The sequence below is a fragment of the Physeter macrocephalus genome, chromosome 1 (assembly GCF_002837175.3).
Source record: "Physeter macrocephalus isolate SW-GA chromosome 1, ASM283717v5, whole genome shotgun sequence".
Classification (NCBI taxonomy): Eukaryota; Metazoa; Chordata; class Mammalia; order Artiodactyla; family Physeteridae; genus Physeter; species Physeter macrocephalus.
Window position 1 is genome coordinate 30,224,055 of NC_041214.2, and position 11,771 is coordinate 30,235,825.

The 11,771-nt window shown below is 47.3% G+C and overlaps 1 protein-coding gene across 8 annotated transcripts in view; it reads left to right on the forward strand.

Annotated features, from left to right (window-relative positions):
• DZIP1L (DAZ interacting zinc finger protein 1 like) overlaps nucleotides 1-5,154 on the forward strand; it is a 50,587-nt gene extending 45,433 nt beyond the window's left edge. For 5 of the 8 annotated variants that reach the window (XM_007107288.4, XM_028489444.2, XM_028489450.2 and 2 more), the window contains 3 exons: nucleotides 361-533; nucleotides 1,604-1,719; nucleotides 3,310-5,153. In XM_007107288.4, coding sequence (XP_007107350.2) covers nucleotides 361-533; nucleotides 1,604-1,719; nucleotides 3,310-3,471 — 451 coding nt within the window. In that variant the 3' untranslated portion in view covers nucleotides 3,472-5,153. Of the gene's footprint in view, nucleotides 1-360; nucleotides 534-1,603; nucleotides 1,720-3,257 lie in introns of all 8 variants that reach the window. The other 3 variants (XM_028489449.2, XM_028489442.2, XM_028489448.2) reach the window with 3 other exon arrangements.
• The last annotated feature ends 6,617 nt before the right edge of the window (nucleotides 5,155-11,771 follow it).

Sequence of the window (11,771 nt, forward strand, 5' to 3'; positions counted from 1 at the left end):
TCTGCAGACAGCGGGGGTGGGGTGGCAGAGGCAGAAGTGAACAGGAAGGGCCTCAGGTGCGGTCCAGCCCTAGCTCCCATGAAGACACCGGGGTCCTTTGCTCCCAGCCAGGACACACCTACCCTCCCCTTACTCACCTGTCCCCAAGCCTCGGTTGCCACGCTGGAGGGGCTGGGTCTTCATCTGCTGACCTAGGAGCTGGTGTGGCTGCCACTCTCCAGATGACTCCTGGCTGGCGTCTGGGCCCAGGGAGGGAGCAGGGCTGGCTCTGGGCAAACCAGACAAGCTTGCAAGTGGTGAAGTGTGGCGTTGAATGTCTTCCTTCCGGCCCACACACCGCCCGTTTCTTCTTTTGCTCAGCAGTACGCCCCCGTTCAGTTCTGAAGAGGACTCGGAGGCAGATGCCGGCTCTCACGTGTCCCTCCAGCCCCCGAGAGTTCCTTCGAGGATGGGGCCCCGGCAGCAGGATAACTGGGACTGGTCTGACACCGAGACCTCGGAGGGGAGCGCCCAGACGCCTGGCAAGGGCTCAGGTGGGCTGGCTTCCTCAGGAGAGGAAGCTTTTCTTATAAAAATGTCAAGAGGCTTGTAGCTTCTGGCTTCAGTTGCATTTTCTAGCCAAAGATGAAAGAACATGGAACTTTTGTCTTTCCGAAGTCAGTAAGTGGAAGCGCTGGGGTGTAAGCCCAGCTCCATCTGCCAAGTCCACAGTGTCCATGGATTCTGCGGTACTTCATCTTGTCCACAGTGTGTTCTAAGCCTGCCAGTCCATCGACCACCAGGACCAGATCTCTGGAGAAGTACCGACGACCTGCCAGGCGAGATGATAGGGTGTAAACATCTAGGAACCGGGAGTCTGGGGTCCTCGGACACGCTTCAGCCTCTGTCACTTGCTCCCTGCGTGTGCTTGTGTGAAGGGTTTCGGTCCCTTTGTTGTAAAATGAGGTTTCCGGACAAGATGGCTAATGAGGGGCGAGGTACACATTAGGCCCTTAACAAACAGTTTTTGAATGAATCAATGAGCCGAGGGCTGTCGTAGCTCCGGACCTCTGTTCAGGCCCCAGATGTTTGAATCCTGGAAGTCCGTGGCTAGCTCCCTGCTTCTTGGCCAGTCCTGAGGTCTGGACATCCACCTTGCTCTCCCACGTCCCCAGAGTCCATTGATAACGTAGTCACTGCTTAGCCCCCTTCTTGCGTGGAGTTCACAGAACACGTGTCTGGCCCGCAGCCCTCCTGTGCGAATTTATATTGATGATGTTTCTTCGTTTCTCTGTGGAGCTGTTGGAGGAGGAACCGCACGTTAGTCTTGCAGTTCATGTACCAACCAAGCAGGGATTCCTCCCGGCCTCCCGTTGAGAGGGAACGGCAGCTTCCTAAGCCTCTGTACCCGGCCGTGTCCTTACGTGCACAGTACACTTACAGGATGTTCCAAGCACACGCCGGCCTGGGCCCCTCTCTCTGTTTGCCCCTCTTTTACTGTTTTTGCCCTTCCTTCTTCCTCTTGACCCTTTTCCACGCTCCCTTTATCCACACCAGAGCCTGGATGTGACCCATAAGGATGATACATTCAGATTCCGGGCTTTTCCCCCTGGTTGCCTTCCAGGAACACTGGTGCGGTCGATGGTCAGAAACCATGAGAAGCCTGCTGGAGAGGTCAGTCTGTTCTCCAAGCCCAGTGCCGGGCCACAGAGGGCTGCTGTGCCAGGAGGGAAGCCCCAGGTAGGCTGTAGGACCTTGGAGGCTGCCCTGCAATTCCCTACAGAGCCAGCTCTGAGTTTGGGCGCCTGGGGTGGGGGCTGAGGGAGGGTCCAGCGAGCGTCAGCCTGGGCCCTGGTGTGACACTGCGGGTGACCTCACTGTCCCCTCTGCCCTTGCACAGGTAGAGGGATGGCCACTTTCCAATGCTTGTTGTTTCATTATACGAACAACCGCTCAGTGGGTTGTGTCTCCGGGCCACTCACGCTCCCACTTCCTGCCTCTGATAGAGCCTGGACCCAGCTCTGTGTCTGGCTTCCTGCAGTAGCTGCTCTCTTCCGGCTCCGCCTCCTCCCACAGCCACCCCCTCCCCCTTCCCTCATGCCCCGAGGACCCCAGCGCAAGGCTGTGTGCAGAGCAGATTGCTTCACAGGGTGGGGTGTTGGAGTAGCCTCACACAGCAGGCCACGACGAGTAGGCCACGACGCACAATGGGGATATTTAGACTGAATATTCAAGGCCATTCCTCATCGCTAAGAATGTCTTGATGGCCTTGCCTCTCTCGGGCTCCAGCTGCCATCGGATTTATAACTCAGATGCTCAGCCTCCCAGACCATTCCCGTCAGGACGTCCTCTTCGCTGCCCGCCCCCCGTCAGGGAACAACTTCCATATTCCTGTTGCTGTCTGAGGCAGAAACATTTCGAGCTCTTGTTACTTTACACTCCTTTCTCAATCAAAAAGATGCATCCTGGGATGCTATTGCCCTAAAATTCAGAAAGAGCAAGCCATCACTTTTTGGTTCTCCCCAGCATACTACCCCAACCCCAAATACCTACCTTGTACTACATAATGTGTTTGGTTCCTTATGCAGCCCATGTGTGTTTGCGAGTAATGAGTCTAAAGGATTTTAAGAGTATTCATCCCTTTTCCCATGTTGTGAAAGAACACCGACAGCCCTCAGCAGGTTGAGGCACTGCTCAGGGCCTGCTTGCCGCCCAGGCCCTGGTGGTTTCTGATTGGTTGGCCTTACGTTCCAGGCAAATGGCCTGGGCGCTGAGAGCTCTGGGGAGGGGGTGACCGTGGCTCTGGTTCCAGGACAGCCTGGGACCTTGGCCCACTCTGGGCTCCTCAGTTGGCCCCAGCCCAGACCCTTTTCAGGCTGAAAGGTTCCTGGCACTTTGAGTTCCCCTCATGCTCCTATGGTCAGAGTGTTTCCCAGCCCCTAGACAAGAAGTCGGTGACAGGTGGGGTGGGCGTGTTGGCCCCTGGTGCATCAGCCCAGGAATTTGGAGAAGTTGAGGCTCTAGGCTTCCAGATCTGTCACTGTGGGCAGTTAAAAAATCTGGACAAAGTTTAAATTACAGCAAGAGCAACCTGCTCTGCTACAGGCCTCTCCAAGAAGCTTGCCTTGGTGTGGCCAGTGGAATTTCAGGGGTGTTTGCATTGCTGTGACCCCAGGTCTCTGAAGCAGGTTCTCAGGGAAATGAGAAGCCAGGAGGAGAAGCATCCCCCTCCTGCTTTCTTCCAAATCCACATTTTTGTCCCCATGTCCATCCTGCAGGTCCATCCTCCCTTGTCAGATGCATTTTCTTCTCCCCATCCCCTCCCTGCAGCTTTCTGAAGAGGAGAGTGACTTGGAGATCTCTTCCTTGGAAGATCTCCCCCAGGACCTGAACCAGAGAGGGAAACCAAAGCCCTTGTCTCGCTCGAAGCTCCCAGAGAAGATCGGTGCCAGCTCCTGGAGCCCTGGTCAGCCCAGGGTCCCTGGCTGGTGATCCCGCCCCGGAGCCTGGCGGCCAGAGGACCAGCCTTGTCGCCCAGCTGGGTGTGGCTGGCTCACGGTCCACCCCAACAGATGGGGCTGCTGGGCCTCTTGTCTTCACCAGTAACCGAGAGGTCTTCTCCCCTGGAGAGAAGCAGAACAGAAGATGGATATGATCTCTCCAGCCTCCTGTGAGGGGCCCTGGCAGTGCCCCTGGGTCCCAGGGCTTGAGAAAGGGTTGTAACAGGACCTCAGAGCAGCATCCTTCCTCCATCTCCACGTTCACTCCAGACTGAAAGGAAACACCTGGTCTCTAGTCTGGAGCATTCTGTAAACCTGCAGGAACACTGTAGAGATGGGTCTTTTATGGGGTCCTTTTGGGGACTTACGCCTGAGCCAGTCACTCACTGATTGACCCAAAGCCATTTACTGAGGTCCACCAGCCTCTCACTGCTGAGCTGGGGTGGAGGCAGAGATGGGGGGTGAAAAGTACAGGGTCATAATCTGTTGACAGAGATTAGGATGCTGTGGGAGCGCAGACAGAGCCTCCCAGTGCAGGCTGGGGTGACCTTGGAGAGCTTCCCAGAGCTGGTGTCTGGCAGGGCCTGCTCGTGGGTGGGAGGGAAGGAGGGCCTCATATCCCCAAAGGACCACAAATTAAATTTTTTTTGTTTGTTTTTTTTGCGGTACACGGGCCTCTCACTGCTGTGGCCTCTCCCGTTGCGGAGCACAGGCTCCAGACGGGCAGGCTTAGCAGCCATGGCTCACGGGCCCAGCCGCTCCGCGGCATGTGGGATCTTCCCGGACCGGGGCACGAACCCGTGTCCCCTGCATCGCCAGACGGACTCTCAACCACTGCGCCACCAGGGAAGCCCCACAAATTAAATTTTTGATATTATTTCTAAAATTAGGTTATGTATATAACTACTGTACTTTTTTTTAATTTGAAAAGCATTAACTTATTATATGTAAACCTTTAAATACAGCACAATGTTTCTCACTCTCTGGTATTTCTTCCTGTTTTTGGCCCTTTAGCAGGGGCTGGATGGGGGCTGGAGCCATCTGTACCCCAACTGTGTCAGTTTAGGGCCTTTGGGGCGCAGTTGCCAAGATGGAGATAGGATTGCAGTCGGTTTGCTGGGGAGTCACAGCGGCGGAGGAAGCCGGATCGGGCAGGGAAGGCGCTCACGTGCAATGCAGGTCTGACCCCTGTGGGAGAAGGGAGAGCGGGAAGCAGGGGGAGCCCCAGACCGCCTTGCCTTGTGGCCGACCCCCCACCAGCCCTGTGGGAGCTCCAGAGCAGGCACTGCCCGCCAGGGAGTCCCCACTGGGCAGGAGTGGCCAGGACCTCGTGCCCCCAGCCTGCTTGGCCGTTGGCTGGGGTACCCAGGAGAGTGAGACCTAGTTGAACAGCCGTTGTTTTCCCTAAAGGGAAACCCAGCCGTGCACCTCCAGGCCTCACGAGTAGAGGGAATAGCGTGATGAACCCACGTTCCCAACACCCAACTTCAACCGTTATCAACTCAGCTCGTGGCCCGTCTTGCCTCACCTATCTCTCCCCACTACCTCGGGTCTGTCCGTCTCCACAGCCCTCCATCCAGGCTTCTTTGGACCTCTGGATGGTCCTGATACCTGGGCTAAACCCTGAAGTTCTAGCAGGAGGAACCAGGGGAAGTGAGGAGGAAAGGCACTGCAGAGGGCAAAGGGGATCTGGGGCAAAGGAGGCTTGGGGGTATCATGGTGCCAGGCGGTTCAGTGAGGCCAGAGCCCAGCTTATGAAGGGCCTGACGTGGGACTCGGGTCAGCCCACCCCTTAGCTCCTGGGGAGGGAGTTCCCTTTGTGGATCTCATACCTTTGAACAGCTGCGAAGGTGTACAACCAGGATCTCAGTGGCATGTGAGGAGGGGAAGGGACAGTGGGTGGGGAGTGGTGGGGGCAGTTCATCCCCCTCTCAGGGTTCTGCCGACAAAGTTATGCTTTCTTATTCACAGGCTTTGGGCAAGGAAGGTGTAAAAAGGTGCTTGTGGGGTCCCTCGCCACATGCTGGTTTCCCGTAGCTCTGAGTGCACTACCGTTGCCGGTCCCCCACATCACAATGTGCTCTGGGACCCCTGCTTTTCGGCCTCAGGGTTGTCTCTGGTGGGAGGCTGCACAGGCTACTTGCAGGTACAGCCTGCAAATGCTGGAGAGCTGTCTCTACCAGGGCAGCCCACACCCAAGGTGGAGTGGGAGTTGGTGAGTAATTGCTCCAGCCTTCCCATGCTTTGGTGGGACAGTTCTGAGCTTAATTCTGCAGTTTCTCAAAGTCCCCAGGGGGAGTGAATCCCAGTCTCCTGCAACAGTTACAATTTATTAACACACCCTTTATTGGCCTTTCTCCCTCTGGTTTCATTTTTCTCACCCTCTCGCTTCTGCTTCTTGGGAGCACCTCTGAAATAAATAAAACCTGTACCTAAGTCCTTGCCTCAGGCTCCGCTTTCAGGGGGACCCAAGTGAAATAGATGTGAGTGCCCACGTGTTTTGCATGTGCTTACACATGCTAGTGATAATCACCTGTACAGAATGACTCTGTTCCTGAATGTACATTATTAAGTTCTATGTCCCCAAATGTGTTTCTCTATCTACTCTGGAGACTCACATATTAGTTTTGCATTTCTATGCTGTTTACCCCTCCCTACTTTCAAATACATTAAAATTTGGGGGGGGGGCAAGATTTATAAGAACTTTGGAACCTATGTGTATTAGTCAGGGTTCTCCAGAGAAACAGAGCAATAGGATATAGGTTCAGATATAGATATATGAAGAGGAAATTTATTACAGGAATTGGTTCATGCAGTTATAGAGGCCGAGAAGTCCCATGATCTGGTGTCTGCAGGCTGGAGAACCAGGAAATCTTCTCAGTCCTGGAGTGTGAAGGGCTGAGAACCAGGAGTTAAAAGTCTCAAGGGCAGGAGAAGATGGACGTCCCAGGTCAAGAAGAGAGAGCTAAATCGTCCTTTATCCTTTCTCTACCTTTTCATTCTATTTGGGCTCTCAGTGGATTGGATGATGCCCAGCCAGGCTGGTGAGGGTGGATTTTCTTTGCTCAGTCTACTGATTCAAATGCTAATCTCTTCCGGAAGCTCCCTGAGAGACACAACCCAAAATAAAGTTCTCCCAGCTATCTGGGCATCCCTTAGCCTAGTCAAGTTGACCCTAACATAAAATTAACCATCACAGTATGTAACATAGTAAATTATTTAAAAATTATCCAAGCAGTGAGATTGATGTAGAAAAATTAGAAAACACAGATAATCAAAAAGAAAAATAAATTTGAATAACCCCCAAATCCAGAGTCAACTACTAGGTATGCATGCACTGATTAAAAACATACATATGTCTCCTTCCTAGAGTTCAACTATATTTATTCTTCTCTAACTTGATTTTCCTTCTTGAAAATAGATTATAAATGTCCTTACATCAATACGCATGTATCAACATAATTATATTTAATGGCCACATAGTATCACAAGGTAAAGATTACAAAAATTTATTTAGCCAGGCATTTCTACTTCGGGCCTTTGATAAATCATGGAATGATAAACAAATGTGTATATACATCTTTGTGAGCTTAATAAAGATTTCCTTAGGATAAGGACTTAGAAGTGAGGTTGCTGGACCAACATCGTAAAGAAAGCTAGCACTATATGCCAGGCACTGGTCCAAGTTTCTTACGAATATTCACTGACTGAGGACTCGCCTGGCGGTCCAGTGGTTAAGACTCTGAGCTTCCACTGTAGGGGCCACGGGTTCCATCCCTGGTCGGGGAACTAAGATCCTGCATGCCGTGTGGTGCGGCCACACACACACACACACACACACACACACACACACAAAATTCACTGATTGAACCTGACAGTAACTCTTTGAGGAGGTGCTGCTATTACAGTCATTTTAGGACTAGGAGGTGAGACACAGAGCAGTTAAACTTGCTTTGAGTCCTGTCTCCAGTAAACGGTATGACTGGGATTTGACCTGGCCAGCTGGCTCTGGAGCCCTGGCTCCTCACCATGTATTTTTTTAATATATATTTTTAATTTTCTATTTCTCTTCTCCTCTTTTAATCTTTTTAAGTTTTTTGTTTTAAATTAATTTATTTTTGGCTACGTTGGGTCTTCGTTGCTGCGCTCGGGCTTTCTCTAGCTGCAGCGAGCGGGGGCTACTCTTCATTGTGGTGCGCGGGCTTCTCATTGTGGTGGCTTCTGTTGTTGCGGAGCACAGGCTCTAGGCACGTGGGCTTCAGTAGTTGTGGCACGCAGGCTCAGTAGTTGTGGCTCGTGGGCTCTAGAGCGCAGGCTCAGTAGTTGTGGCACACGGGCTTAGTTGCTCCACGGCATGTGGGATCTTCCCAGACCAGGGCTCGAAGCCGTGTCCCCTGCATTGGCAGGCGGATTCTTAACCACTGCACCACCAGGGAAGTCCCTCACCATGTATTTAGCAGGATTTTCATTACATAAACACTCTCCAGAAAACCTGAGCCACTGAGTCTAGTGTTTGGGGTGATCCTCTTCGCATTCCCTTGCCACCAGGGGGTATCATTCATCTCTAAATGTTTGGACAGTGTGATAGATGAAAAACGAAACCTCACCTTTTAAAAAATTTACATTTTTTAGTTTTCTTCTAAGACAGGATTTCTTTTTTCATTTTCCTATCAATTATTTCTATTTCTTCTTTTATAAATTGCCCAATTATATTCTTAGTGCTTTTTTTTGGTCAGTTGATGTAATTAACTTTTCCTTGTTGTTTTTTTCTTTATCTTAAAAAAATTTATTTGTTTATTTGTTTGTTTGTTTATCTTGGCTGCACCGGGTCTTTGTTGCCGCACACGGGACCTTTTTAGTTGTGGCATGCAGGCTTCTTAGTTGTGGCATGCGAACTCTTAGTTGTGGCATGCATGTGGGATCTAGTTCCCCGACCAGGGATCAAACCCAGGGCCCCTGCATTGGGAGCATGGAGTCTTACTCACTGGACTACGAGGGAAGTCCCTCTTTATCTTTTTATTATGGAAAATTTCAAGCATATATAAGAATAGAATGTATAATGGCCTTGATGTCCTCATGGCTCAGCTTTAACAATTATCAACACATGAAGACTCTTATTTCCTGCAAACGTCTTGCCAACCTCCTCCTGAATAATCATATTATTATATCTACAAATATTTCCATATGTATCTCTAAAGTATATTTCCTTTTCAAAATAACCACTTTACCACCACCACTAAAACAAAACTCAGTAATATCTTCTAAATTTCATCCAGTGTCTGTTGTGTTCACATGTCCTCTCTTTTCCTATACATGTCTCTTTTAATCCATAGATTTCATTTCCACTTTCCCCTTCCTTCCTTCCCTCCCTCCCTCCTTTTCTCCCTCACAATCCTTATTATTTTTTTTGTTGCTAAAGAAATTTGGTTATTTGCCTTGGAGAATTCCCCTGGTCTCGATTTTGCTGACTGCATTACTGTGATGGTGTTTAATGCATTCCTCTTTCCCCTAAACTATCTGTAAATTGTAGTTAGATCTAAATACTTGATCGGGTTCAACTTTTTCGATTCTTTTTTTTTTTTTTTTTTTTTGGGGTATGCTGTGCTTGGCTTGCAGGATTTTAGTTCCCCGAACAGGGATTGAACCCTGGGGCCACGGCGGTGAAAGCACCGAGTCCTAACCACTTTTCGATTCTTTTTTGACAAAACACTTCGTAGGTGGGACTGTGCACTTCCAGCAACAGGCACATAACATCTGGTTCCCTCTTTTTATGGTGTTGATGATGGCATTGATGATATATTGAGGATAATTACCTAAATCCATCTATTGAGGGATTTACAAAATTATGATAGTCTATCATTCCTTTGGCATTTACTGGCTGGGAAGCTTCTGTAAGGAGAAATTCCCCAAATAGAGCTGTCTGGTTGCCTTAAGATACAGTTTATATAGGTAAGGAAGCTAAGGGTTTGATTCTTTCCCCTTTCAAAATAATGAGACGGTTTCCTTCTATACTCCATGGGAACCATATGAACTCATACATTTAAATATATTTGATCTGTTGAAATTGATTGTGGTTGTTATCCTTATTGATGCTGAACTCGTCGTCTTTGGCCAATGGGTGCTTCTTCCTGTTGGTTCCTGGGTCCTTTTGAATGACCTTAGCAGTCTGATAGCTTCTTTGCTATCTGTTATGAAAGAAGATCCAGGTTCATAGCATACATTTCCTGCCTCAGACCTGAAATTAGTAATTTCTCTGGGGAAATCCTGGTTTCTTTTGGAGGAAGATGATAATTACAGACAATCTGGGTGCAGTGGGGTCCTGATTACCACTGGTCTTGTCATTACTTCTAAGCGCTTTCAGTGGACAGAGACAGGAAATACAAGTAAGAAAATGTATTATAAGTTCTTACTGATATTTCCCATTCAAATTCAGGACTACAGGATTTTTACTTTATTTCATTGATTTAACATCTATTTGTATCTCTTTTCTTCCACTCCAAGAGTCTTGGCTCTTAACAGCACAATCTCAGTCTTAGAATAGCAGCACCAACTTTATTGTCCACAATATGAATATTAAAAACAGTTTAAAATTTATTACTGTTATATTTTGGAGTTTTGGGGTCCTGAGGGTGTATCCCACTAGGGATGCCCAGTCAAATTACTATGTTTTAAAATCACTTCCAGTAGTTTCTTTCTGTGGTTATGCTACTGACTGGCTGTATAATTTGGTTTGCTTCTTCGTTTTACTTTTGATTTTTAGAGATAGCATTTTTATTATTTAATTTGCTTCATATTGCTTTTATATATACATATTGCTAATATATACAATGTAAATATATTAAAATTATATATATAGTTATATAAATAAGACTTTGTATTTGAAAATATTAATCCATTGTCATACTGCTATTTTTTGTCTTTTAGTTTTGTTTATACGTTCCTTCCCACAGAGAGATTTTTAAGTTTTATATGTCTAACTGATGTTTTCCTTTATAATGTCTCCCTTTGGTGGTTGTCAGCATTAGAAAGGCTTTTTTCATTCCAATATTTATGCATTTTCATCTATATTTTCTTTTACTTCTATTTAAAAATTTAAAATTTGAATACTTAATATATCTGGAGTTTGTGGGGGGAGGGTGTTAGCTGTGAGTTAGGGATGGTGCTTATTTTTTTCCAAACAGTTAGCCAATGGTCTCACCATCATTATTTGACAATTTATCCTTTCTTCACTTTTAAAAATATCCCCTTTATCAAATGTAAATTATTGTATGTGCTTGGATCTGTTTCTGGACTTTTTATTTATTCCATTAATCTGACGGTTCTGGCACTGGAATCGCACTGTTCTTAATCATTAAAATTTATCATCCAGTAGGATGCAAATACCCTAATTATTTTTATCTCTCAGAATTTTATTATTGATTATTTTTCAAAGTTGATATTATATCAGATTCTTATGAAGGCATCCAGATCCCCATCTATGAATGAACAAATAAATATGAATGGCTCCCACGTGCACCTTCATGAACCCTAATTACAACTCTTATTTGAAGTTGGGTCTTGTCAAAGCTCTAACTTGGTCCTTAATTGGGTGTCTTTTGAATACTTCTAAGTAGAGTGTCCCGTTTCTCACAAATCCTCCTGGATCTCACAATTCTTTCTGGATTCCCATCAGGCTGGTTCTTTGTAGTGTGGGAACGTAATCCCTGGTAGTGTGGGGTGGCAGTGTGCTGTAGGCTCAGTTAACAAAATGTTTTTCAGGTGATTCGAGGTTAACAGCTTTTATTTTGCTGATAAGAACATAACAGAAAGAAAGTATGCAACAGTTAACACACTAGCACCTTTATTTTATAAAAGATTTTTAATACCAGATGAATAAGATTGAGTTAATCTTTGACTAGAAGACCTAACTTCCCAAGAATAGGCCCCTCACAATGACACGCACCCCCCATTTTCTTCATTCACTTCAAAACGAGGTGGACAAATGAAGACCTGGTTATGGACCAGCTCTGGTCCCTAGCCTGGCACTCGGGAACCGTAGTTTGTATCCGTGGACCATATATTACATGATTGCATGATTCAATAGGAAAACAGAAAATGTAATGAGTTGTATCTTCCGAGATAACTTCAATAATGAGCTTAACTTATGCATGTAAGGATGATAATGACTGGAAGTTTATAATAGGTTGATGGCTATAACCTGAAAAAGGTTTTTACCACCTAAAAGTCCGAAGCCACAATTTAGGAAGTAGAAGATACTTTGATCTCATGGCTGGAATCTGATAGTGTTGTGAA